Here is a 24,507-nt window from a genome sequence, read left to right as displayed (position 1 = left end):
TTTTGTCCTAAAGCCGCGCTGACTTGATAATAAGTGTCCGTTCTTTTATCCAGACGCTTTCTTGAGGAAATACGGCATTCAAGGTGGCTGGGAATAGTTTTCCAAGACACCCACCGACCGTATTCCCAGCTTTCTAAAACCAACTCTCCCCCTTCGCCGTCAGGTCATATATGTTTCATTCAAGGGATTGGAGTAAATGGTTCGAACCCGGGGGTAACATGTGAAGGTGTAGTCTGATCGTCCGGGTGAGTGTAGTCCTGAGAAGGACTGTTGTCGGTGGTAGTGACTGACGTTTCGACAACCTGTGCGGAAGTCATCATCAGAGTCAAGTGAATGATTGTTGTCAGTAGAATGTTCTTATTCCAGTTCGTGTGAAATGATCGGTTGGTTTTGCCGTGATGTTATTGGCTGTAAGAAAACGACTCATTCACGAAAACGACTCATTCACGACATAAACACCACAAACGACCGAAAAAGAACGACCTAACTTTACCGACAGATCGAAACAGACCAATCACGACCGACTTACGTCACTTGAGTCTTACAGCCAATAACATCACGGCAAAACCAACCGATCATTTCACGCGAACTGGAATAAGAACATTCTACTGACAACAGTCATTCACTTGACTCTGATGATGACTTCCGCACAGGTTGTCGAAACGTCAGTCACTACCACCGACAACAGTCCTTCTCAGGACTACACTCACCCGGACGATCAGACTACACCTTCACAAGGGATTGAAGTTCGCTATTTTGGTGCTGGAGTCATGTCATCCCAATGGCATTTTATAACTCGAGAGAATTCCAATCTAACTTCAACTTACAGGTAAGCCTCGTTCAAATTCTCATCTTTTCTAAAGTTTGAAATCACAGGCATTTATCTTTCATGTGCTTCAACAGGTGCAGCCAACAAGGACTCATATCTACAACTCAACTTGATATCATCAAAATCTTTTATTTGCCCCATAAAATCAAACTTGCATGTTACACTTAAACTGTCCTCTAGTTCTAAGCAATACAAGATACTTATCTATTTTCCTTTTAAACTTTTTAAAGTTATAACCTCTCGTGAGCATTGACTACGAACACATTAAGACTCTTTACAAAAGAAATTATTCTGCGAGCAGGTTCTCGAACACATCTGCATGAGTGCTTGTCTGCCTGCCTGCGAGAGGTCTGCGAGGGGTCTGACGCTGATAACGACTAGTACCAGACCCTCGCCGAACCCCCTCCCAGACTCATCCCAAGTCGTCCCGGGTGGAAAAGCACGCGCCCTGCAGCTACAGCTCTTGGGGGTGATCTCAATATCTTTGGTGGTTGACTGTGTTTACTAACATCATTCCTTTATGGAATGACCGACATGTTTTCTCTATCATCATCGATCACTTCTCGAAATTCGAATCCATATTGTTATAAAAAATGTGTAGAAACAAGCAATGATTTATTTTGGGGTTATCAAACCATCAAAAACAAAAAACAAAAAGTAGACGCCGAATTTACATGGTACCATTGTTTCTTTCGGTCTTCGCATGCAACATTTTATTCCCGCATTAATTGTTCTCCCGCTGTCAGGAAATGACAATCAACATTTTTGGTTCTGACCACGATTAAAAAGATTTTTATGTCAAAAATGCAAGGTGATTTGTTCGAAATGCATTCACCTATGGTAACTGTTAAATGATTAATCTAGCAAGCAAATTCTTACTACTGGTAAGCGTGCCTAGAAAATTTTGTTCTTTTAAGCTCGATTTCTGACTACAACTCTACCATAAATTCAGCTTAGCAAAGGAAACGATTTCTAAATATATTGATTTAATGTAGGTGTTGTTAGGATTTTTCAACTTGTGGGGGGAAGGGGGGGAGGGGTCATTGTTACGAATTTCTGAGCACATTTGAAGAGGCTCATACCGCTCCTTTCCTTGTTTAACAGTGAGCTCGTATTTGCGGGGTGATAAGGACCTGAAAATGGAGCATCTTGTGCTGGAAAAGTTTTATTTCGCCCTAATTTTTATGATTTATGTGTCTTCGTCGCTTAAATAACAAGGTTTGTACCTTGTTGAGTTACTAACAATCCAAGATCCACCAACACCCCCCCCCCCCCCTCCACCACGATCCTTCTCACCCTTGAGAAAAAGAAAATATCATGGATTTTGAGACTTGGCCATTCCGAAACTTTTTTTCTCTTCACACCCATTTAAGTGAACAAAATGGTCCTCTTTTAAACTACAACTTTCGTCAGCGCAGAAACGTTGGAATAAACCCTTGAGCATGCGTAAAATGATTGAGCTTACAATTAATTCTAGAAAATTTCATGTAGAGGTTAACAGTCAATGTTTTTCAAAAAGTGCTGATTTCAAAGAGTTACTGTCCTCTCCAACTCGTTAGGAAGCCTTTTTGAATTTATTTACATCTAAGGTCGTTTACGAAAAGTTTCAGTAAACCCCTTATATGGGTTGTGGTAACTGTTTGGCAAAATGCAAATAAATTTTGGTAGCGTTTTCAAATTTCGTTTAGTATGTTATACTCAAGGCAATCGTGAAACTTTAACTTTAAAGAAGAAAGTCAAACTCAACACGAACCACAAGTCCTCTTACAATATTTGCTCCATAATTGATTCTTGCAGTTATTTGCCGGATCTTCGTCGCAGAAAGTTCCGATGTCTTCGCAAACTGAAACGAAATCCAATGAAACCTCATTAATTTTGAGGAGTATGTCGTTCTATATGATGTAAAAGGTAGGCTGGGTTCATTCTCGATTTAGTTGAAGATCGCACTTCTTCCCAGAAAATAGAGTTTTCGTAACGGTTTGCATTAGAGGAATCCTGAAAAATTGAATAACCCATCCTCAATCAGATGAATTGTTCAAAATATTAAAAGAAATTTTGGGTATTTATCGGTCAATAGCACTCTTAGCTTGTCTGTGGCCTTTTTACTTCATGGTCATGAGATAAAATTAGTTTGGAAAAAACTATAACAGTTAGAGCTCATAGTAGACTGTGCACTGCCAAAGTTCACACATTTTTCAAGACTTTCGTTCCAGACGTCAATTTCAAATGTTGAGATTTTCGGCTCTGATAGAATATAATGATTAATAATGATAATAATAATAGTAATAATAATAATAATAATAATAATAATAATAATCAACTGTTCTTAGGTCATATTTCCCAAGTGTCTCTGCGTTTACACATTGAAAGAACGAAATTCTAATTGTACATTAACATAAAAATAGTATTTTAAGAGCCTCAATTGGCAGGAAGCAGACGAATTGGCTATATACAAAGCGCAGCCAAGGCAACAGTGAACGAATCCAGTGAGTAGCAGGGTGGAGTATGGGCGGCCGTCACCACCAAAAATACAATGATGTTAAATAGATCAGTAAATACAAAGATGGTTTAAGGATCAGCTGCAGGATAGCATAGCTACTAAAGGAATGGCATGGCCGAATTATAGACAGCCTCGGTTTCCTTCATGAAACAGAACACCCTAAACATAAATAGTTTAGCCAAATGATAAACGGTCTAGTTGCCCATGTCGAGTTGAAACATGAAATTGTGAAATGGACCAGCTAAATTGCGAATAGTCTGGCACTCATTTGCAATACAGTACACAAACGGTGTAGCTTTGCGTCAAATGACTCAGGTTAATACGGAGTAGCACAGCGTACGCACAAACGGTGTAGCGTTGGGTGAAATGGCTCAGCATAATGTCGAATCAGTGGTACAGCGTACATACAAACAATGTAGCTTTGCGTGAAAAGGCTCAGCGTAATGTGGAGTGGTACAGCGTACACACAAATGGTGTAGCGTTGTGCGAAATGGCTCAGCATAATGTCAAATGGTACAGCGTACATACCAACACCGTAGTGTTGCGTGAAATAGCTCAGCGTAATGTCAAATGCTACAGCGTACACACAAACGGTTTAGCGTTGCTTTAAATAGCTCAGCCTTCACGTCACGCCACAAGCAAGCTCGACGATTTGCCACAACATCGAAATATTCTATGTAATGCTGAACAATTTAATGTTCAGCGGGAGCGTCTGATGTTCTGCAAAGCTATTCGACGTAACGCTACACCATTCGTGTGTACGCTGTACCATGCGACATCACGCTGAGCCATTTCACGGAACGCTACACTGTTTGCATGTACGCTGTACCATTCTACATTACGCTATCTCGCCGAAACCACCAAAAACACAAACCGCAAATGGAGCAGCGATCTGCTGGGGGACATGACGTCATCGAGTGTGGAGAATGGCGCGAACCGGAACCATGACGTATTGTAGTCACTGTGTTGAAGAGCCTTCACTTCGCCTTGCCGTAAAGCAGAGCCAATTCGGATAAGTTTTCACGCAAAGCTACCTTGTTTGTATGTACGCTGTACCATTAGACATAACGCTGAGCCATTTCGCACAACGCTACACCATTTGTGTGTACGCTGTACCATTCCACATTACGCTGAGCCTTTTCACGCAAAGTTACATTGTTTGTATGTACGCTGTACCACTGATTCGACATTATGCTGAGCCATTTCACCCTAAGCTACACCGTTTGTGCGTGCGCTGTGCTACTCCGTATTAACCTGAGTCATCTGACGCAAGGCTACACCATTTGTGTACTGTATCGCAAATGAGTGCTAGACTATTTGCAATTTAGCTGGTCCATTTCACAATTTCATGTTTCAACTCGACATGGGCAACTAGACAGTTTATCATTTGGCTAAACTATTTATGTTTAGGGTGTTCTGTTTCATGAAGGAGACCTAGACTGTCTATAATTTGGCCATGCCATTCCTTTATTAGCTATGCTATCCTGCAGCTGATCCTTAAACCATCTTTGTATTTACTGATCTATTTAACATCCTTGTATTTTTGGTGGTGATGGCCGCCCATAGTGGAGGGCTTGAAACGGGGACCACCAGAATACAAGACTAGAATAGCGAATAAAATTATCAAACGATCCAGAGATCATCACACTTAGAGCATTCATAAAGATAAAACCAATTTTAAGTAACAGAACCTTTGCATTCCGTCAGTTCACAAGTCCTTGCACATCCTCGTTTAAATTGTCTTCTCTGGCAGTCCTGTTTGCAGCGATTTTTCTGACCATTACAATATCTGTCACCCCAGTTATTTTGAAGGTGCGTGCTTGTTATCACTATGAAAAGACACAAAGTGTGAACTGAATGAGGAGTAGATAAGGGAAAGAAACTGAACACAAGATTAGTGAAACACAATAAGCCCAAGGTGAGGATGTGAACCCTTAGGAATTAAACTTTAAGATTTTGAAATTACAACGCAATAGACGATCAATCAATGGTAATATTCGGGAAAATGAATCATTACAAGACTTACAATACAATATATTTTATCACAATTGGCAGTAATGTCGTAATCCGATCGGCTAGTCTGCCGTTGTCGATAAGAGCACAGACAACGTGCTCTGGTCAACGTGTCACGCAACGTGTCACGCGCTTAAAGAATCACTTCGATTTAGTGGTAAAAAGAAAATCGACAGTTGTTTAGCTTGGTCTGTACTCTTATCGACAAATATATGCGTCATCATAGTGGTCACAACATTTTGACCGATGTGATGAGGAATATTGTTGCCGATAAGGGTACAGACCAAGCTAAACCATTGTCGATTGGTTAAAAAGACTTTTCTGGTTCAAAGAGGGTACGCAACAGTTAACAAAGCTCATGATCCTGATGCTCTCTTAAAATAACAGAAGGTGAAATACATGAAGGATTCGCTGTATTGAAAATAATTACAAGTATATAGACGTATTGGCACTCCGTGTGCCTCAGCATTTTCGGTCAGACATTGTTGTTATGCTGCGTTACGTCACTATGCGCGTTGATTATTTAGTCGTAAACCACGCAGTGCATTTTCACAGTCCTGAGAGGCGTAAGTTTTGTTATATTTCACATTTTTCTCTCCTTTCTAGTTATTTAGCCAATATGTATGTTTTCCACAGCTTTGAAATTTAATTAAACTTGTTTCAGCCACACTTCTACATGCGATTCGTACCATGCCGATACAATCAATATATACGTATGATGCACGATCCTTCGCAGTAGATAGCGCTATTCAGTATGCAATAGCGAAAATCAGACCTGAAAAAAATCAGACCTGTACGGGATTCGAACCACTGACCTCTGCGATACTAGTGCAGCGCTCTACCAATTGAGCTAACAAGCCTCACACGTATTTAATACCGCAGTTCAAAATATATGAACTTCATATATTCATTGTATCTGATTTATCATCATGGGTTTATTACGAATCAACTTAACGGCCTGCTCCCCGGTTGGCTTGTTAGCTCAATTGGTAGAGCGCTGCACTAGTATCGCAGAGGTTAGTGGTTCGAATCCCGTACAGGCCTGATTTTTTTCAGGTCTGGTTTTCGCTTTTGCATAAATAGCGCTATCTACTGCGAAGGATCGTGCATCATACGTATTTAATACCGCAGTTCAAAATATATGAACTTCATATATTCATTGTATCTGAACAATAAATATATGTGTAGAAGACTATGCAGTGGTATTTTCATTAAATTAACATGACAAAAAATCGGTATATGTTATTCATGAGCTTATTTTTGAAAGTGGTGCTATTGAATAAATAACTGGGGAGTCTAATCTTAGTCGAAATATTTTAATTCAGTGGGTAGCGTGCTGGAAGCAAGAAGTTTACCTGGTTTTGGACAAATTCCTCCACTGCAGGTCCTCGTTTCTTCGTCAGATCCCTCACATGATGATCCTCGGATGCATGTACGGGTTCGTTTTTGGATTCCATTTCCACATGTTACGCTACATTCGGACCAGATAGACCAGCGTGAATGATTTCCAGCCACTGATACAAAGTAGACGGAAACATTAACTGTCAAACAATGTTACACTCCGGTTTGGTTACCAGCCGAACATAGCATAAGCCATGCATCCCACCATTTGATAATTCATCATTTAGTTTCATTGCTCATGTGCTACTTTTCTCCTTCCTTCATTTATTTTCCAGACTCTAAAATGTACTCTACTTTGAAACGCCCTCTCTATCTTTCAATTTCTCACTCTTTCTTCCCTTCATTCTTATTAAGTTAGCGCCCGCTGCCTGCACAAGTTTCGGACTAATTTGTTTTACTTCACCTGGACAGTTAGTGAAGCACCTTTTTACTTCTCTTCTTGAACTCGGTATCCTACAGTCTCTCCTGGTGGGACATGACAGATAACGGCTCCGAGTCCCCCGTCCACAAGGTGGACTGCATTCAGACCATTTAGACCACACTGTAAAAAAAAAAAAAAATTACTTGCCGTAAATCACTTGCCTCCAGTTCATGATTTACAAAGTAAAGTACTGCAGTGTTACCCAAACATTAGGGGTCTCAGTGGAATGATGGCTTTTATGGCTAACGGTTAGACTTTTACGCCTTACGGCTAAATCCTTTTACCGTTTTACGGCTAACCGTCGACCCAACGGAGACCCTGATCATTTAGCGCGGTTTATTACGCAGCTAAACCTACAGAAATTGTGGCCTATTACTTAATGAAAAAAAATTATTTTAATCGGTCTACTTCTACTGTGCATCTCGCATAGCCACCGTGATCTGTTTAGAGAAATTTACTGTTTATTGTCGACTGGTGAAGAAATGCAGATGACGTAAATAGGAAAACAATCTAGTTTTGTGAAGTTCTTAAAATAATATTCATATGTGCTTTTTTGTGAATTTCTCAAACTTTACCTGGACAAATGCCCATGTTACATGTTCGTGTTTCCAAGGCTGATCCACTGCAACCTTTGCCTTTGTTTAAGGGTCGGGGTTTTGTACATGAACGAGAGCGAGACCGCAACCCTTCTCCGCACGACTTGCTGCAAGAGGTCCAGGAACTCCATTGTGTGAAACCTCCATGAACTGGAATATCTGCGATAAATAAGCGGGAATTTGTACACAAATAATGCAATGATCATAGTTTTGTACTGATTGGCGACGCGAGTGTGCCGGCCTTGATCTAGCGCTAGCAAAAAAAAAAATTGTGTGGAATGGACTTTCAAAGTTAGTAATTTTTGAAAAATGTTGGCCATGGAGTTTTAAAAGTTGTCAAAAGATGCTACAAAAATCTGGTGCCCGAAATTAAGAAAGTCAGTGTTATTCTTATTAAAGATAAATATTTTTGCCATATAATAAACCCTTTAGTAATTAAAGGCTGATAGTTTCGAAAGAAACTGTTGGGGGCTGCGTCGGTGGGAGTAACGAAATAATTTGGATATATCAACAAAGTTGAAGTGGTAAATTGGCCACCGTAACGATTAAAAAAGCTGACGAACGCTTTTCATTCCACTAATTTATTCTTGTTTTTCTCGTTGCCATGTTCCCACCAATAACGTAGCTCCATTCTCTGCCTTTAAAAGCACACACAACCCACAATTCCTCTATTCGCTCCGACGAAGGGCTAACGCTCGAAACGTCAGCTTTTGTAATCGTTACGGTGGCCAATTTACCACTTCAACTTTGTTGATATATCCAAACCCTTTATTAATTAAGCAGGCGTTAGGTAAAGATGGCTGGATATGAGCATCATTTTCTTTTGCGTTTTCATGGACTTCACTTTGATTCGGTCCAAAATAAAATTAAACAAAGAGCTCAGCCAATATCCAGTCATCTTGACCTCATGCTTGGTCAATAACACATATTTCTTTGCTTTCTTACGGCATCAATTTTGATAGAAATTTAGTTTTACGGCAATGAATTTCAAAGACCAGCTCTTTGGTATGCATAACTAAATGGATGCTGATAATTTGTCCCTTGCATGGATTAGAGCCTCGGAAAGTCGCATTTTGCCGTCGGATGCTCTACCGATAGAAAATGAGTTCGTCCTCTCTTGGTTTAAGAGAGCTCGTGATGATCATATGGCCATGAGACTTTCATGGCCGATTCAGATTTTCTCTTTTTCCCACGCTGGGTTTGCATGACTTTCGTTTTGATCTAAGGATCTAAGGATCAGCTTGCTAAAAACATGTGACTATTCGTCGTTTCTTCTACAACAAGACAAAATCTTGGAATTTAAAACAAAACCACTTACATAGCAAAATCAAAACTCAGGAGCGAATTGATTTAGTGATAATGTCAATTGTGTTTTCAGTATATATATATTTGAATGACCTTCTCTACGTTGAGGGAGGTGAACATCCTGTAAGCGTTTTGTTCTTCTTTCAACATGAGGATTTTTTGCGAGAGGGTCCTTGTTGGTTCCATACAGAATTAATTTCAACGAAAACAAGTGGCCTATATCATCATGGACAAAAAAAAGAAAATCAATGTTTGACACCGTGAATTAAATAAACACATCTGAGCATATTTATTTCAACACACTGAAAAGTTTCTCAGGTAATGTGCAGCCAAGGTAAATGATAAGAAGCGTGTGGGGAAATTGTAGAGGGGTTTCGTAGCCATTTTTAATGTTGCAGGTGGTAAGGATATTTTATCCATTACATCCTTCGGGTGGATCAATCTTTTTCTTTTACCTTTTTTTCTAAAACAAATATGAAATGATCGGTTACACGCGTTAAATGATTGATAAAGCTACACTTTACTTTTTCAAGCACACAACTTGACTTTTTGGCTATTGTCAGTACTATCTAGTTTTAGGATTATGGAATGATGGGACAGGTGAGGCAAAAGCACAAATAAAAACTGTAAAGAAATACATGCCCACGTACTATTGCAATAAAAGAGCCGCCCAACGAAGAAAAACAAAAATATCCATTCAACGTTAAAAAGATAATAAAGAATTCATGAGTTTCAACACTTCTAAGGGTCACTCCCAGGAGAAGTCCTTTTCCAGAAAAGACAATACGTCATAATTATGATTTTTCTGTGTTCCTCTAACTCACCTGGACATTTATGTACATTACATCTTCGACTTTCCCAATTTCTACCCAGTTTCCTGCAGTCTGCTCCACCGTTTGCAGGCAGGGGCTTGGTGCAAGAACGACGACGTTCCCGACTTCCTCCCTCGCATGATCGACTGCATGGACTCCAGTCGGACCAATCAGAGTAACCGCCGTTAATTGGAGCTGTAATGAGAATACAGATCAGTATAGTAAACTTTAATTTCAGTTGTAATGGCCTTGGACACAAAAATCGTATGCTGCAACCACTTTTGAGATCAGTGCCATACTTCCCGCTGGATCGCTTAATTTGTTCAAGGCCTTTTAAAACGTACCCGTGGGCGAAGACACGACCGCGCCTGCCTGCAGGCTAACAAATAGGCAGCCTAATTGAAGGAATGATGACGTTAACGTGTCTTGTGTCTATTGAAAGCATTATTTCTATCATGCCTTACTTCATCCGGCATTTGATTTAAGAAGTTGATGAGAAATTATTGAAACCTCTGTGGAACGTAGTTTTTTAAGGACTAAGAAGTTTAACAATGTCGTAAGAGTGTGCAGAAGTTGTCTTCTGTTCAAACCTTTCCATAGTTAAATAAAAGGATCTGGATATTTACAAAGTGGTATCGGAATTTGTATTTACCAAAGTTTAAAGGTAAAGGGTAAATCATTAAATACTTAGGGTTGTGTATGTTCCCTGGAAAATGGACGGAACCGGAACTAATGTTAATTTGAAGTTATTTAAGTTATTGCTTCACCATTTTATACCTGTATTTAAGTGGCTCTAAATTTTATTGTACAAACTTAAATTTTAATGTTAATTTTAACTTATTGCAATTTCTAATCTATTAGGTCTTGACAGTATGTATTAGGTTATTTTAGATTCTTGATCTTAGAGGCACGTACTCATGGTCTTAAAATAAGTGAGGAGAATTTGCTGCCTTTCTATAATCAAGAAATGGATAGATATTCTGGTCTTCTCGGATAAGGACGAATAAGCAATAGGCCTCGTCTCCTGCAGGGTTAGGGGTAGGAGACGTTAATTCCCCACGCACGAGATTATTGTGTGGTGGATGTCCTCCCCTGGGTGGGATGGGTGGGTGTTGGCCCTGAAAAGCCCCTATGGGGAGTGGTCAATTAACCTATTTGTGTATGTAACCTATGTATGTATGAATTTTGAACGAGCTCTACGAGCTCCTTAACCCTACGTGGGTAAATAAAGTATTGATTGATTGATTGATTGATTGAATGATTGATTGAGTCTGGACCTCTGCTGTTTTTCTGTACAAATCTTCTTTGCAATTCAACGACGTGATTTTTCGCCATCTTTTCATCCTACATTAATATAAAAAATTACTAGTTATAACTCAGAGAATTTAAAGATATCACCTTGAGTAGTGGGTACACAAATTGTAGTTGCACAAGACTTGTTAATTCAGTGGGTAGCGTGCTGGAAGTAAGAAGTTTACCTGGTTTTGGACAAATTCTTCTACTGCATGTCTTTGTTTCTTTGTCAGATCCCTCACATGATGATCCTTGGGTGCATGGGCGGGTACGTTGTTGGATTCCATTACCGCATGTTACGCTACATTCAGACCAGGACGACCAATCTGAAGAATTTCCAACTGAATAAAGAACATATTGAGAAATTGGTCCTCGAATATATAAGTTTAATTTGTGCTGTACAATCATTCAGATAGAGGTAACCTTTATTTCATACTTTAAATGAAGCCCCGCGGTCACTTGCACATTAGTCACAACCTAGGCGGACAAAACGTAGGGTGGCAACTCGATTTCGTCATTGATTTTTCATGTTTCATTTCGTTCGGTAACGCATTCCATACTTCTGTCCCTGTGTCGCCAAAACTGTTACGTTACTAGTTTGTTTTAACAGCCGGCAAAGCTAGTCTTTCTCTTCATTCTTTGAAATTGAACCAGCCGAGTTTTACCCGAAAATCTCCTCAAAAGATATCTAATAAAAGGCACCTGTGGTTACTCGTGAAGCACGATTTTGTAACATTCGAAGTTTGACAGTAAGGCTGTCGCTATTCGCATGACGTCCCCTCCAACGCCACAATTATAGACACTAATCAAGTTGGAGGAGGGAATAAAAGTCGTACTGTTTTTTCCTTTTTTCGATTGACAAATTTGATCGATAGATGGATGTTGATTACCTACCTGTTGACTTTATGATGTTTAATTGTGTTGGTAACTCCACAGTTGAGAAGGAATTGGTTAAAGCTGAGAACAGAGTGAGAGGGAATGCAGATCATTAGTAATAGACAGCTTTTCGCTCTCAGGTGATAACTAATGAAAAAGCAAATGGAATGTTATGACGATATATTCTTGAATTAAAATAGTGATATGGTTGACTAGTCAGGAAAACAGAGTGAATAAATTCTTCATTTAGAAGTCTAAGAAACACAAAGACAGCGTGTTAATGTATAGCAGAGTATAATCACCATTTCTGGTTCTTCTCCATGGCTTCGAGTTTTTAATAATTATTTCCCAGTCTCCATCAGGCTTTTCTCCCCAATAATGTAGGCTGCTTACTGTCCACTTTTCAAACTTCTTTTGGCCTGTAAGACTGTCGAACGCCCTGGGATAAAGGAGCTGGGACCAAGTTCCTCTAGGTGATTTTGAACTCATCTCCAGGTAACCTCGGCGTAGAAAGGTGAGGTCAATTTCAACTTGCACGTGCTCCAGGAATCGGATACCGCAATTGCTTTTGTTTACGGACAAGGAGAGAACTAACTGCCCGCTCCAGGGAATCTCTTCTGACGAATTTGAGCTTCAAGAAAATAAACATTGTATATTGGTTCACTAACTTTCAGTTCGTACTTCAGCTTTCACTGGAACTCAGTTTCTCGTGATGTTCTTTAGCGTGTTTTTTCCGCTTTGACGTAATTTGCACGGACAAGAACAAGAAAAATACAGTCGACCCTGAAAGTTAAGCGGTCTGGGTCACCTTATTTTAGTCCCAGCGGCCTGTTTGTTGCGTTTTCACCCGTTTCGGTCACTCAGCGGAACCAAAGTCTAATAAAACTAGGAATATTCTTGGAAGTAACTTTTAATCCCTGTTTCTCACCCAAAATCAAAGTAAGTGGTACTTTTAAGCAAGATTCTGTAAGTTATATCAGCTGTAAATTAAGTGCAGGCGTGTTATGTATCGTTTTTAATATTAACCCTAATCTGTGGAGCCTGTTATTAGCTGTCAACCTAAGGGTTACCATTTAATACGGGTTCGATTGTAGTTGTAAAAGAGTACCTACCGAGAGAGTTGTAGATCAACTTCACAGTGTAGTTGTTGTGGAACAGAAGTCCATTTCTTTGCATAACGAACCATATCATACGCATCCATCAATCCAAAGCCAAAATAATGGCTAACTGTAAGTTTCGGAAAACGCTTATCATTAGAAGAAACACTATTTGAATATACTTGCGTAAAGATCAGACAGTCAACTATCTGCTAGTCCCAACAGAAATGAATTTAAGTAACTTTTTTTGCAAATGTTACTGAGATTCATTATTTAAGAAAGGAGAGGAGGAACTGTACCTTGAATATTGGCGTCGTTGACCTTCCAAGAAGGATTGCGACGCTTAATACTCGACGTCCTAACCCTGTTCGGAGGGCGAAGAGGTTTTGAGCTTCTTACGATCAGGTGCTGAATGTCGCGCCATGTCAAATTCTCACTGAATAAAACAAAGGGTTACATAAGTGCCTATTCCAACGGCTGACTTAGATTCTTTAGCGGCTAAAATTCGTTGAACAGCGTCTGAGGGCTAAAACACGAGCAAAACTTATAAAAGAAATTAATTAAAGTAATAGCAGTATGGAGGAGGAATGGACAAAAGTTAGAAATATTTCGCCTTTCGTTTCTCCTTTCAGCCCACTTACTTTGCTTCTAATGCCAGAGCAATGATCCCAGAAGCCATGGCAGTAGGGCCGGAAGTCCCTGGAAAATCCTCTGTGCAACCTTTGCCATTTTTGGTTGTTATCTGGGGAACGAATCAAATTTTTATTAAAATGCTGATACATCTCGTTCCCTTAATAACCATAACAGATGTAGAGCGAGTGGGACCCAACGAAAGTCAAGCCAAGTTAATTAACGTAATAAAATACTTTCTATTCATTTCTTCCTTTCTCTTTTTCTTTTTCTTTTTTTTTTTTTGGCGAGGATCTTAAATGAAATTTATTGTGGATGTCTGCACACTCTGTGAGCGTGTTAAAGCAGGGAAACATTTGCCTATATGTGGTGTGCGTATGCACCTCGGTGAAAGGTTATACGTCTTCAAACAACTTGCGGTGGGATATACGGTGTGGGACTCTTAAAAGTTTTTAATAAGGCTAAATTTGCAAGGAAACTGACGAGTTTATTCAAATTTTAAAGAAGAGAAAATAACAGCACAAAGAAGAAAGCTCCTGGTTCAGTCCTTGGGAAATGAAAATTACTGTTAAGTTCTATGAACAATAACCTCTATTTGGCGCGAAAGTATGCGTAGATATTAGACCGGGAACATTATTTGTTCTGAGATGCGCACAGTTTTCCGAGAGCCAAGCTCGAGGAAAAATGAGAGCAGTTGTAAACAGCTTACCGTTTACCACGTGAAATGTTCCATAAAGTCGTCTCTGGTACGACTTTATTATTTAGACTCTATAGAGTTTCGAGCGGAAGAATGATCTCAGAGACGTCCGCATAAAAGTTTACGTCCCGTTACTTTCTCTTCATTTATAATACTCATTTCAATAATTTGATTTATACTTTCAAAATAAGTCCCCTTGGCGGGCTCGTCTGCAGCGTATGTTAGCCTAGTTTTTGAAAATTTACATTTTGGGAAAGTATGGCATTTTTCGTATAACTTTCAACTCTAGAATAGAGCTAAAAGATGATGTGTTAAGATAAAGCTTATTTAGCACCACGAGTGGGTTTCTCCAATATCGCTGATCGGGCTCACTGCTTACCATTGGAGCTTTGACGTTCCCCCTTTTAATCACATCTTGACCATAGGTTACAGCCATGATAGCTCCGCACCGTTCAGCGTAGCCAGGAACCTCTCCATCCCAGTTAACTCCAGATATTGCGATCGTATAAATGCTGTTTACATAACCACTAAACGCACAACTATCCCCCGAAAGTCCGCCATTCCCAGCTGCGAATACAAAGATCGATCCTTTTTTACGTCGACCCTGCATCACAACACATTACATTAGATTAGATAATTAATACATACATTTATTCTTATCCAGATTCATAAATTCATAAATAGGAGTTTCGAGATTTCACTATACCCATAAAAATCCATAATTTTGTCAAAAATTTATTGAAAGTACTTTTTTTCCCTACAACAGGAAGGAAAACTTCATTTCAGAACATCGTAAGCGACCTGCTTTTGTGTTGATCTTGTGCGCCGTTAATGCACTGTTCTAAGGGCCTGATTACATGAGCCGAGCTGGCCCGGTTAGCCGGGCTGATTTCTTTTGTTTTCACGCTTTGGCGACCACCAAAACAAAAGAAATCAGCCCGGCTAACAGGGCCAGCCCGGCTCATGTAATCAGGCCCTAAGGCTCGCTGGTAGACTAGAGTTTGTCAAACTCGACTGGTTCTTATCACTAAATATTAAACTTCGCGTGCTGTGCGAAATTCTGGCGTTAATAGCCTATATTACTCGGTTTTCACTCTCTAGTAACCCCTACAGTATACTGTTATGGTAGGTCGCCTGTGATTCATCGATCTTACCAGTTGCGTTCCCTTTTCAAGGACGTCTGCTAATAAAGGGCCTGGCCCCTCCAGTTCCCAGCCCATGTCCCCAGGCCCCCAGCTGTTGGAATATATGTCAATAAAGTTTCTCCTGAACATCAGTGCACTGGCCTCTGATTGGTCAGATGGTTTGTCGTTGGCATTGAACAGTCGAATACCTAGCGATGGCAAATACAATTCAGGTAGGTAGGTGGGTAGGTATACTTTATTTGCATCAAAAACACGGTAGCCCCAACAACACTCAGCTGATTTCCATGGAGGGCATATTTGTACAGAAATAAAAGAAACTATAACTAATAATACAAGATTATTAATAACATAAGTCTAAAATCCTAATAATTCAATTATTATGAGCTAAGTGTAAGTAGATGAACTAGGTTTAAGTAAGGGTAAGTCTAAATCTACAAAAATTTAACTATAACAAACTAAGAATATATTATAAACTAAGTAAATGATCAACACATGGGGTGTGACATGACCCAATTACGTTTTGATACATTTATTAAATGAATATATCGATTCCGCTAGTTTTGCTTCATTTAGGAGTTGGTTTCAAAGCATTGCGCCGCTATATTTAAAACTTCTTTTTAGAAACTCTCCCTTCGGTTTAGGAAGTGTCAGATCTGTAGCGCTATTTCTGAGGTGGTAATCAGTCTGATCAACATTCCTTTTAACAAAGGAGTTCCTAAGGTTGGGCGCTGTGTCGTCATTTAGTATTTTATACATCAATGTTGACTTAGCATGAAGCTGCTTCGCATCAAGTGTGTCCCAAGAGAGGGTCTGGATGATATCAGCGGAATGAATCATAATTGGCACCAGTAAGAACCCTAGCAGCACGAGATTGTTGTTATTTGGAAAAAAAAAAGGACAAAAAACACTTTTCCTAAATTTGATACAACTGATCACCATATATTTCACGATAGAAAGGTACATTTAAAAGATGACGTCGCCAAGTCAGGTTTCGTTCCTCGTGTTCGTTGTTCGTAATATATTTCCACGCTATAAATGGTCGAAAATTGAAAACCAAAAGAAAACTGTCATTGTTTCTTTTTTTTTGTCCTGCCTTTTTTTTTTTTCAAAAAGAAAAAAAATATATGAATACAATTACAAACTTGTACCTAGGGTGTCATTGTGCTCGCTTAGGAGAAAACGACAATTTGCCTCACTGGCGAGCAGACATGCTATAATAAGCCCATATTAATTGCAAAAGTTTAATGTAATAAGGATACACAGTGCAAATACCGTCAACGGAATTCCATTCCTCTCGCAAGAGAAGCTTCTAATTCTATTCGTACAGCAGAGAGCAAATCATAGTTATGTGTTCAGGTAAGGGGGATAATGAACCCCATTAACCCCATTACATCATTTTTATTTCCCTAAGTGACCAAGACAGAATTTCTCTTCACACTAAAAATAAAATAAAAAAGCGGACAATTAACGAGCATGAATACAAATATAAATTAGGAGATTATAAGTTGATCCAATAACAAATTCTTCTTGTATAGCAGACAGCCAGGAGAATTACTATGCTCGCAAACCCGATGGATGAAATAATATTATCATTTTTCCATTCAATGAAATACAAAACAAGTGCCATTTCGCATGGGTCTCTCACGCAGTAAGTTCTCACAAATTTACCGACTGCGTCCAAAGATTGCTTAGCTGCAATCGAGTCTTTTCGAAGACTTCTTGAGGAGATCTTGATTAAAAGTATATCATCTTATTAGACGTTTTGTTGTGTAGTATCGCTGACTTTATTTTTACAAGTTGTGCCGTATTTTGACTCCCTCTACGGGCTCGTCAAATGCAAATAACGAGTAAAAATACTCAGGGATACTACACAACAAAACGTCAAATAAGTTATTTATTATCCAACATACCAAATTGTTATTTCAGTCCGGGCGAATTTCGTGGATATTTATTTACTTAGAGTGCGTGACAGAAGCATACGAAGCGGAACGGAAGTGGCGAGTTGTCGTGTTACTGTTTCTATTTTCTTTAATAAACGAAGAAATGTTTTGATCGTCGAGCTGTTTTTCTTCTCTCGATTCATTTCGATCTACATTTGCCAGCCATTCCGACCCTTCGTCGTCAGAAATATCATTTAAATTGTCCGCCATTTTTTTTTCGCAGCTTTAATCCAGTTCTTCGCTTGCGCGATGCGAGAGAACCTGTCTAATCGGTTCTCTGGAGTACAAATACCGCGTGATATTTGTACTCGTCTATGGCGTTATTTGTACTCTACGGAGTGTAGTTGGATAATAATAGACAATATTTCTTACTTGAAATCTGTGCATTATAGGCGACACCAACTCCACAATTGTTATTGTTTTCTCCAGCAATGACACCAGCACAGTATGTTCCGTGACTAAAAATAGCACACAAAAAATATAATTTATTCAAATCAAAATGGGTGATGATTGCACTGGCATCGCTAGCATTGTAATGTTTACACTAAATCATAAAATAATAGTGATAATAATAATAATATTAATAATGATAATAGTAATTCACGACCCCCTGATATTATCTATACATGGGACTGAAATTTTGGCAACTCTAGGCTCCTTTTTGGTATAGAAGATACAAGACACGTCGCATTAGAACACTACCTCATAAACTTTTTGTTTTCATTGTTTTTCTAGTTCTTTTGTAGCTTATTCTGTACTGTTTTACGTCAGCTGTGTCTTAAACGCCAAGTGAGATCCTAACTCCAAATAAGTGTCTACCGATGAAGGTCATAACATACCTGCCAGGACTGTGCGATTTGCTTATGTTTCTGCCACTCCAAAAGTCATAGCTTGATTCTACATTCTGATGACAGAAGCAAATAATGAAAAAATGAATTTTGTCCAATCTAATGTTATTAATACTTCATATTTTTGGGATCAGGAGTTCGCTCTGTGTTGATCCCAAGATCTCAACAGGTATACGATTTCAATCAAAGTTTTGTTTTTTTGCCATGTGCATATGTAGAAAGACTTACAAAATTTGATTCCAGGTCTGGATGATTCATGTTGACTCCGTCATCCACAACAGCAACAAGTACACCTTTGCCTGTGTACCCAGCCCGCCATGCAGCTCCTACGTTCATTGATGGTTGCGTGCTTTTCTGAGACCAAAAAGAAAATATTGGACTCAACCGTGTACAACAGATATGACTTAAGGTAAAGAAAGCTAGTCTCCTATTCTTTAGTTCATTTTAAGAGTATTTCATGGGAGATTTGCTAAAAGAGGGATACTACATGTAATACTGACAGTATGTTCCGAAGTATTTCTAAGAATTCTTAGTTTTATTTACTTTCGAGATACTTTGACTTTTATAAAGTGAAATTTGATTCAGTTATTTTGACTGATTTCAGAGTCAAAAAAGAATTGAAGTAAACAAAAGAGGAATACTTAGTTTTCAAGGCCAGTAATACCTAGGAATTTCTCTTGCTATTTGTTCAATCGCAAGCTTCTCAAAAAAATATCTATTACAGCGTTTGTGATCTTCATCAAACTGTTTTTTTCCTTTTGGCAGCGGGACAAAAAATATAATGACTCCAGTTTAACACTAATATATGTTGCCATGTTTGATCATCATCTCTAAAGTGCTTTTGTGACTTACTAAATACCACTGCCAGTCTCTATAAGATCCTGTTCCTTGACTGTTTCGCTTGACCTGTTTATAAAAAAGAGTATTTTTAAGTGAGATAAAAATCTATTTAGTTCATCGTGGATTCTACAATCGAGAAGTTGGAGACCTTTGATGACCCATCGGTCTCCATATCGTTGTCACACTGCCCTCATGAATGGAGTACAGAGTTTAATTCAATTAAATTCACTCAAGAAGTAGTCGTGCGAAATAGTAATGTTTCACAAGTTTATAATTTCAATGTACTGAGAGGAGAGTGAATAGGGGTATGCAAATCCGCCGATCCACTACGATTTGATAACCAAATTCGCCAGTCCGTTAAAAAAAATTGTTAAATCCGAACCCGTTCGCTACTTACCTCGTAAAAAGGTGAAAAACACACCTTGAGCTGTTGTGTGTTAGCTAGGCAATGGCTTGCCCATCGAGCGAGTTGCAATCGGCGGGGTACAGTATCACGGATAAGGAGTCTTGGACTGAAACGTCATATACTTAAATAAAGTTTTTTATTGCATCGGACTTTCCTTATGTAGCTAAAGGCTACTTCGGCAGTGTAGGAGCTACCGTAAGTTGAGTATCTCTAAAGGCATCTAACTGTATTAATTCAGTGGAACTGAGTTCTTGTAACGACTCCAATTGATATTAGAACGAGCTGTTGCTGTTTGTACATCTCTCATATTTCAAATTATAAGATCTTAAAGCCATAGGACATTGATGTTCTTATCATAATGTAGCTCTATGAAAATTGTCTCTAATTCTCGTTTCCAAATTAATTCTAACTCCGACTCCTTTTTTTCAGCACAATGGAATGGACAAACCAGCTTGACACATTTTTTAGCATCGTTGTAAAGGACGAGGAGATGGCGGAATTCTTCAAACGTAGCCATGCTACGACAAAAAAGCCTTCATTTGTAAAGCGCGACAAATAAACTCGACGAAGTCGCAAAGGCCGGCCGTCATCAGAATCTTAACAACTTAAATTATGGCGCGAAAACGGCAACCTATGAACCAGTCTACCTGGGTTGTCACGTCGCCGGCGCCCCGAAAACGTCTGTATCTTAAGCTCCCTACTATTTCCCTGATGCGTGACATGCAGAGAGTCTCGTCCGTGACAAAAAAATACACATACTCAGAAAACAACGCATTTCTGAAGATCGTTCAGATCCAAAATCCGAACTTCCTCACAAGCAAAATCAAAAACATTGACAAAACCGCGAACCGTTGCAATTTCAGAATCCACAAATCCGTTAAAATTTTGCTCTAAATCCGAAATCCGAGCAAAATAATTCTCAGAATCCGCCGATCCGTTAACCTATTCACCCCCCTCGGCTGAACTACCATTCTGTTAAGTACTTAATCAAATGCGGGCCCTCCCCACCGTTTTGGTTTTGTTTTGCTTACTTTTTGAACGTTCAACAAATTCTCTTTCATTTGATTTGACCACCACGCCATTTTACCTTAGAACATAAATGAACATAGTACAGACCGATAGTTCCGAGACATAAACACTCTATTGTTTTCATTGTTCACCACTAAATTTTCTTCTGCGCCTACAGCTTGTCACAAATGTCAAGAATTCGCAACCGTACATTGGCTAAATAATACGTTATACCTGTCAGAATTGAAAAGTCGCTGTTTTTCAGATCTGCCTAACTTCGCGGTCGTCAAACTATTAAAAACTTTTCACGGATGAGTACTATCAATCCAGGTATTTCACGCGGACGGGCACTATCCATCCGGGTATTTTCCGCGGGCGGGCAGTATGGGCTGATAGTGTCTCACCAGGAATGAACACTATCACGTCACGTGATCGATTTAAACCAATAAGAACCGGAGAAAATTTAGTGGTGAACTATAAACCGTGATAGAGCCACGCGGGATGTTATGAGAACACTCGGAAGGCTTATAAATCACTTGCCTTCGGCTTGTGATTTATAAGCTTTCCTCACCGGCGTGTTTTCCCAGCATCCCGCGTGGCTTTATCGTGTTATGGAGCCCAGAAAAGCACGTTATATATATTGCTGAAATTGTAGTGCAACGGAACGCCCCTGCTTGGATCTACTTAGCTTGACCTGCAACCATCGTTACCAAGTTTATTTCAAAGTCACGGTGCGACACCTTGTTTTATTACAAAGTAGGATGGACTGTTATTCAAAGTGCGACACCTTTTTTTTTTTTGCAAAGTACGATAATGTTGCAATGTGCGATTGGCCACGCGTTCCGACTCTGTGCAATCGGTAAGACGTTCAGGTAAGGCCATGGAAAAGTCAGGAAGCTTCGAAAACTCGAAGCCAAAATACTAGAAAATGAAATAATGATGGAATGAGAAATTCCTTATTCGATCGATCGTTTCGCATAATACAGCCGAACCTCGGATTATTCGGACCTCGATTATCCGGATTTCTCGGTTATTCGGATTTCTCGGTTATCCGGACTTTTTCTCTGGTCCCGAATATTCATTAGTCATGATCAAGATCCGTAGTCTTATTCTTTTTAAAACTACAGCGTTGAAAAGTGAAGTAAAGGCGAGTTTGTCTCACTTTCAAAAAGCAAAAGCAGCGTTCGCATGCGTTGTAAGTAATGAAGAACATTCGAATGAGGTCTGGCATAGAGTTCCTTTGTAGTAGCAAGATGAGATTTCACACCCTCTTGGCTCGTTCGGCGTGGTATGCAAAATAAACAAGCTACATAAGTTAGTGTTCTTTCGAAGATGAAAGTAACGGCGATGAGGAAGATGAAGGCCAACATGAGAAAATTGTTTCGAACTCTGAAGCTGTTGAATGTTTTAAAAAGTGTTTATTATGGATGGAAAGACAGAACAGTGTTTACGCTATTCAGATTGTGCAGCTTCGAAAAATGGGGAAACGCTCCTTACGCACGCGATGTTCTTCTTTAAGACAAACTGACTTACTTCAACATGTTAGGCCAATGTAAAAGCACTTTTCAATACGCACGTGCAGAGATATCAACGATGGACAGTGAAGATGTAGTGACAAATTTTTTTCAAAACGATTTGTAAATGTTTTCTTTCACGATTAAATGTCGCTTTCTTAATTTAATCAGTTTTTGTTCCTCATTAATATTCATATCCTCGATTATCCGTACCCTCGATTATTCGGACTATTTCGTCTAGTTCCAACGAGTTCGGATAATCGAGGTTCGACTGTACAAGGGGACACTTAGCTGATTGCTTGCGTCTTTCTCCGCCTTTACATGGGGCTCGGTAGAAAAAATACAAGCCAACTCACAAAATATGGAATGTTTACATCAATATTTCGCCTATTGTGCGACATAAACATATTTACATAATTAGTACTCAGTGTGCGAGCCTGAGCTATTTACCGGTGACATGTAATTAGTCAAAACCATTTCTGCATGGGTTTACCGTTAGGACTCCACGGTTAATCAAATAGTTGATTCTTTACAACTCACCCGGTCAGTTTCAAAACCATTCTCGTCGATTCGCCCACTGACTAAGGGCAATAGCCCTGACAGTAATAACAAATGGGTGATAATACTCATCTCGGGAGATCTGAAAAGTATGCGAAAAGGAAATCTGTTGCTTTCATGAAGATGTCATTTTGCAATAAAAATCTATATTTTGAACTCGATGAAAACTTAATGGAAAATCATGTAGATGGGACAAGGAGTTTGCATGATTGCATAAGCTTTGCTCACTCTACTCTACCTTATTGAATAATTCATGTCCCGTTTTCTGTCTTCTGTGTGGCACAATGTGACATCTATAAGAAATTCCTTCTCCACTCTCTCCACTTTACGTTCCGCTGAAATTTAAGTGGAATTATAAGGTTTTACACCTGAATGGAATGCTTAACACTCATTGATTTATAAGAACTTCCCTCAAGACTAGCGGAAGTCCATCTTTCGGGGAAAACAACATTCGACTCTGTTGGGTGCTTCAGATCAGTATAACTTCCGTAGTCGTGCTCAGCATCAACGGGAAGGTTAATTAGGCTTGACCTCGGCCTACGAGGAATGTTCCTCATTCAAAGATGTTTTTACCCGTGTCTGTAATTAAGTCCTAAAAGTTGCATCCAGATATTGAAACTTTGGAATTTTCATCAAGTCTATAGGAACTCAAAGTTTGACGACGAATCAGCTTGCCCGGCCGCTGAAAGTAAATGTGTGCAAATCATATGCGGAAGAACTTATAAGTTACCTTACGCAAATGAGAGCATGGTCATCACGAGGATTCCACTTTTTTTCCCCTTTTTCGAAAAATAATACCAGCTAGCATAAACAACTTAGCACTTATGATGCTTCCTTTGCTGACACGTTTCTCCGACACGGCACACACCCTCCTCACGTAACTACATAATAACAAACCGTTAGCAGAATTACCGGCAGCATTGGTAAGAGAACAAACATAATCTACCTCCTGGAGACGTAGCGGATGTTGGGGGGGGGGGGGTATCACATCCATGGTCTTCAGGAGAAACGGAGGAGGGACCAGTCCTCGGAAACGGTGTAGGGGGAATTGCGTAAAGTTGGCTGCTAATGGGGGACCTTATAAGATTAATAAAGAGCATAATGGGGGAGATAGGGGACATAAATTTCGATCTCCTCATTAGTATACATTCCTATTTATAGTCTTCAAAGAAGGTTATTGAACAGATTGTTGCTACAAAGACAAAAACGGTTCAAACGTCATTTAAATGTAATGCTGCTAGGGAGTGGAATCTTTACCAAAGGAAATTCGAGAGATACAGTCTTTATCTAAATTTAAGGCAATAGGTTTTAAACGTTTTTTTTTAATACGATAAATCTAATCATTTATGTAGTTTAAAATAAGTATTAGCTTTTCTATACATTTTTGTTCTTTTAACTCAGACTTTAGTTCTTTATAGGGTTTCTCCTTTGATTTTGATTGACACTATTCATCACGCTGATCACTAGTTTATACCAGCCAACCTATTAGATTACTGATTAGTTTTATCAGTTAAAATAAAGCTTATTATTACTATTATTATTATTATTATTATTATTATTATTATTATTAAGGTGGGTAATGTTGCGAAAAAAGCGGGCTAACTGCGCCAATGCGATCAAAACTTGAATTTATTATTTTGAATTAAAAGCTCTCGACTGTATTGCATGGGAGGCTTCTGTTTAATGCTAGAAAAAAAAGGCAGCGCTTGGTGAGATTTACCGTCGCACGGCAATTTCTGATCCACCAAAAGTTTTAAAAGTGTATTCACGTCAGTGTC

General features: G+C 39.2%; 1 protein-coding gene and 1 long non-coding RNA gene across 2 annotated transcripts; one reads left to right on the top strand and one right to left on the bottom strand.

The window, feature by feature from the left end:
• Positions 1-942: 942 nt before the first annotated feature.
• Positions 943-23,164, bottom strand: LOC111346487 (uncharacterized). Its single transcript, XM_022953775.2, has 21 exons — positions 22,968-23,164; positions 22,712-22,811; positions 19,256-19,309; positions 18,632-18,757; positions 18,395-18,459; positions 17,928-18,013; positions 15,625-15,803; positions 14,850-15,074; positions 13,785-13,885; positions 13,443-13,579; positions 13,159-13,273; positions 12,349-12,677; positions 12,065-12,127; positions 11,356-11,511; positions 9,890-10,072; positions 9,159-9,281; positions 7,740-7,919; positions 7,147-7,284; positions 6,698-6,856; positions 5,021-5,158; positions 943-2,672 (listed from the first exon to the last, which is right to left on the bottom strand). The coding sequence occupies exons 1-21, from the start codon at positions 22,982-22,984 to the stop codon at positions 2,572-2,574; spliced, it is 2,775 nt and encodes a 924-aa protein (XP_022809510.1). The 5' UTR covers positions 22,985-23,164; the 3' UTR covers positions 943-2,571.
• Positions 2,625-11,122, top strand: LOC148736646 (uncharacterized). Its single transcript, XR_015996382.1, has 2 exons — positions 2,625-2,737; positions 9,939-11,122. It is a non-coding gene; the product is annotated as an uncharacterized LOC148736646 (long non-coding RNA).
• Positions 23,165-24,507: the final 1,343 nt, after the last annotated feature.

Source organism: Stylophora pistillata, chromosome 2 (assembly GCF_964205215.1).
Source record: "Stylophora pistillata chromosome 2, jaStyPist1.2, whole genome shotgun sequence".
Taxonomy (NCBI): domain Eukaryota; kingdom Metazoa; phylum Cnidaria; class Anthozoa; order Scleractinia; family Pocilloporidae; genus Stylophora; species Stylophora pistillata.
The sequence above is the reverse complement of the archived record's forward strand: the minus strand, read 5'-3'. Positions and strand labels throughout refer to the sequence as shown.

Bases quoted from the DNA above. Each gene is read 5' to 3' on its own strand.
- LOC111346487 (XM_022953775.2), bottom strand. The intron at 13,886-14,849 runs GTAAGCAGTGAG...TTCGTTCCCCAG, and splicing joins GGAACGTCAAAGCTCCAATG to ATAACAACCAAAAATGGCAA. The intron at 9,282-9,889 runs GTGAGTTAGAGG...ATGATGATATAG, and splicing joins TAATGTACATAAATGTCCAG to GCCACTTGTTTTCGTTGAAA.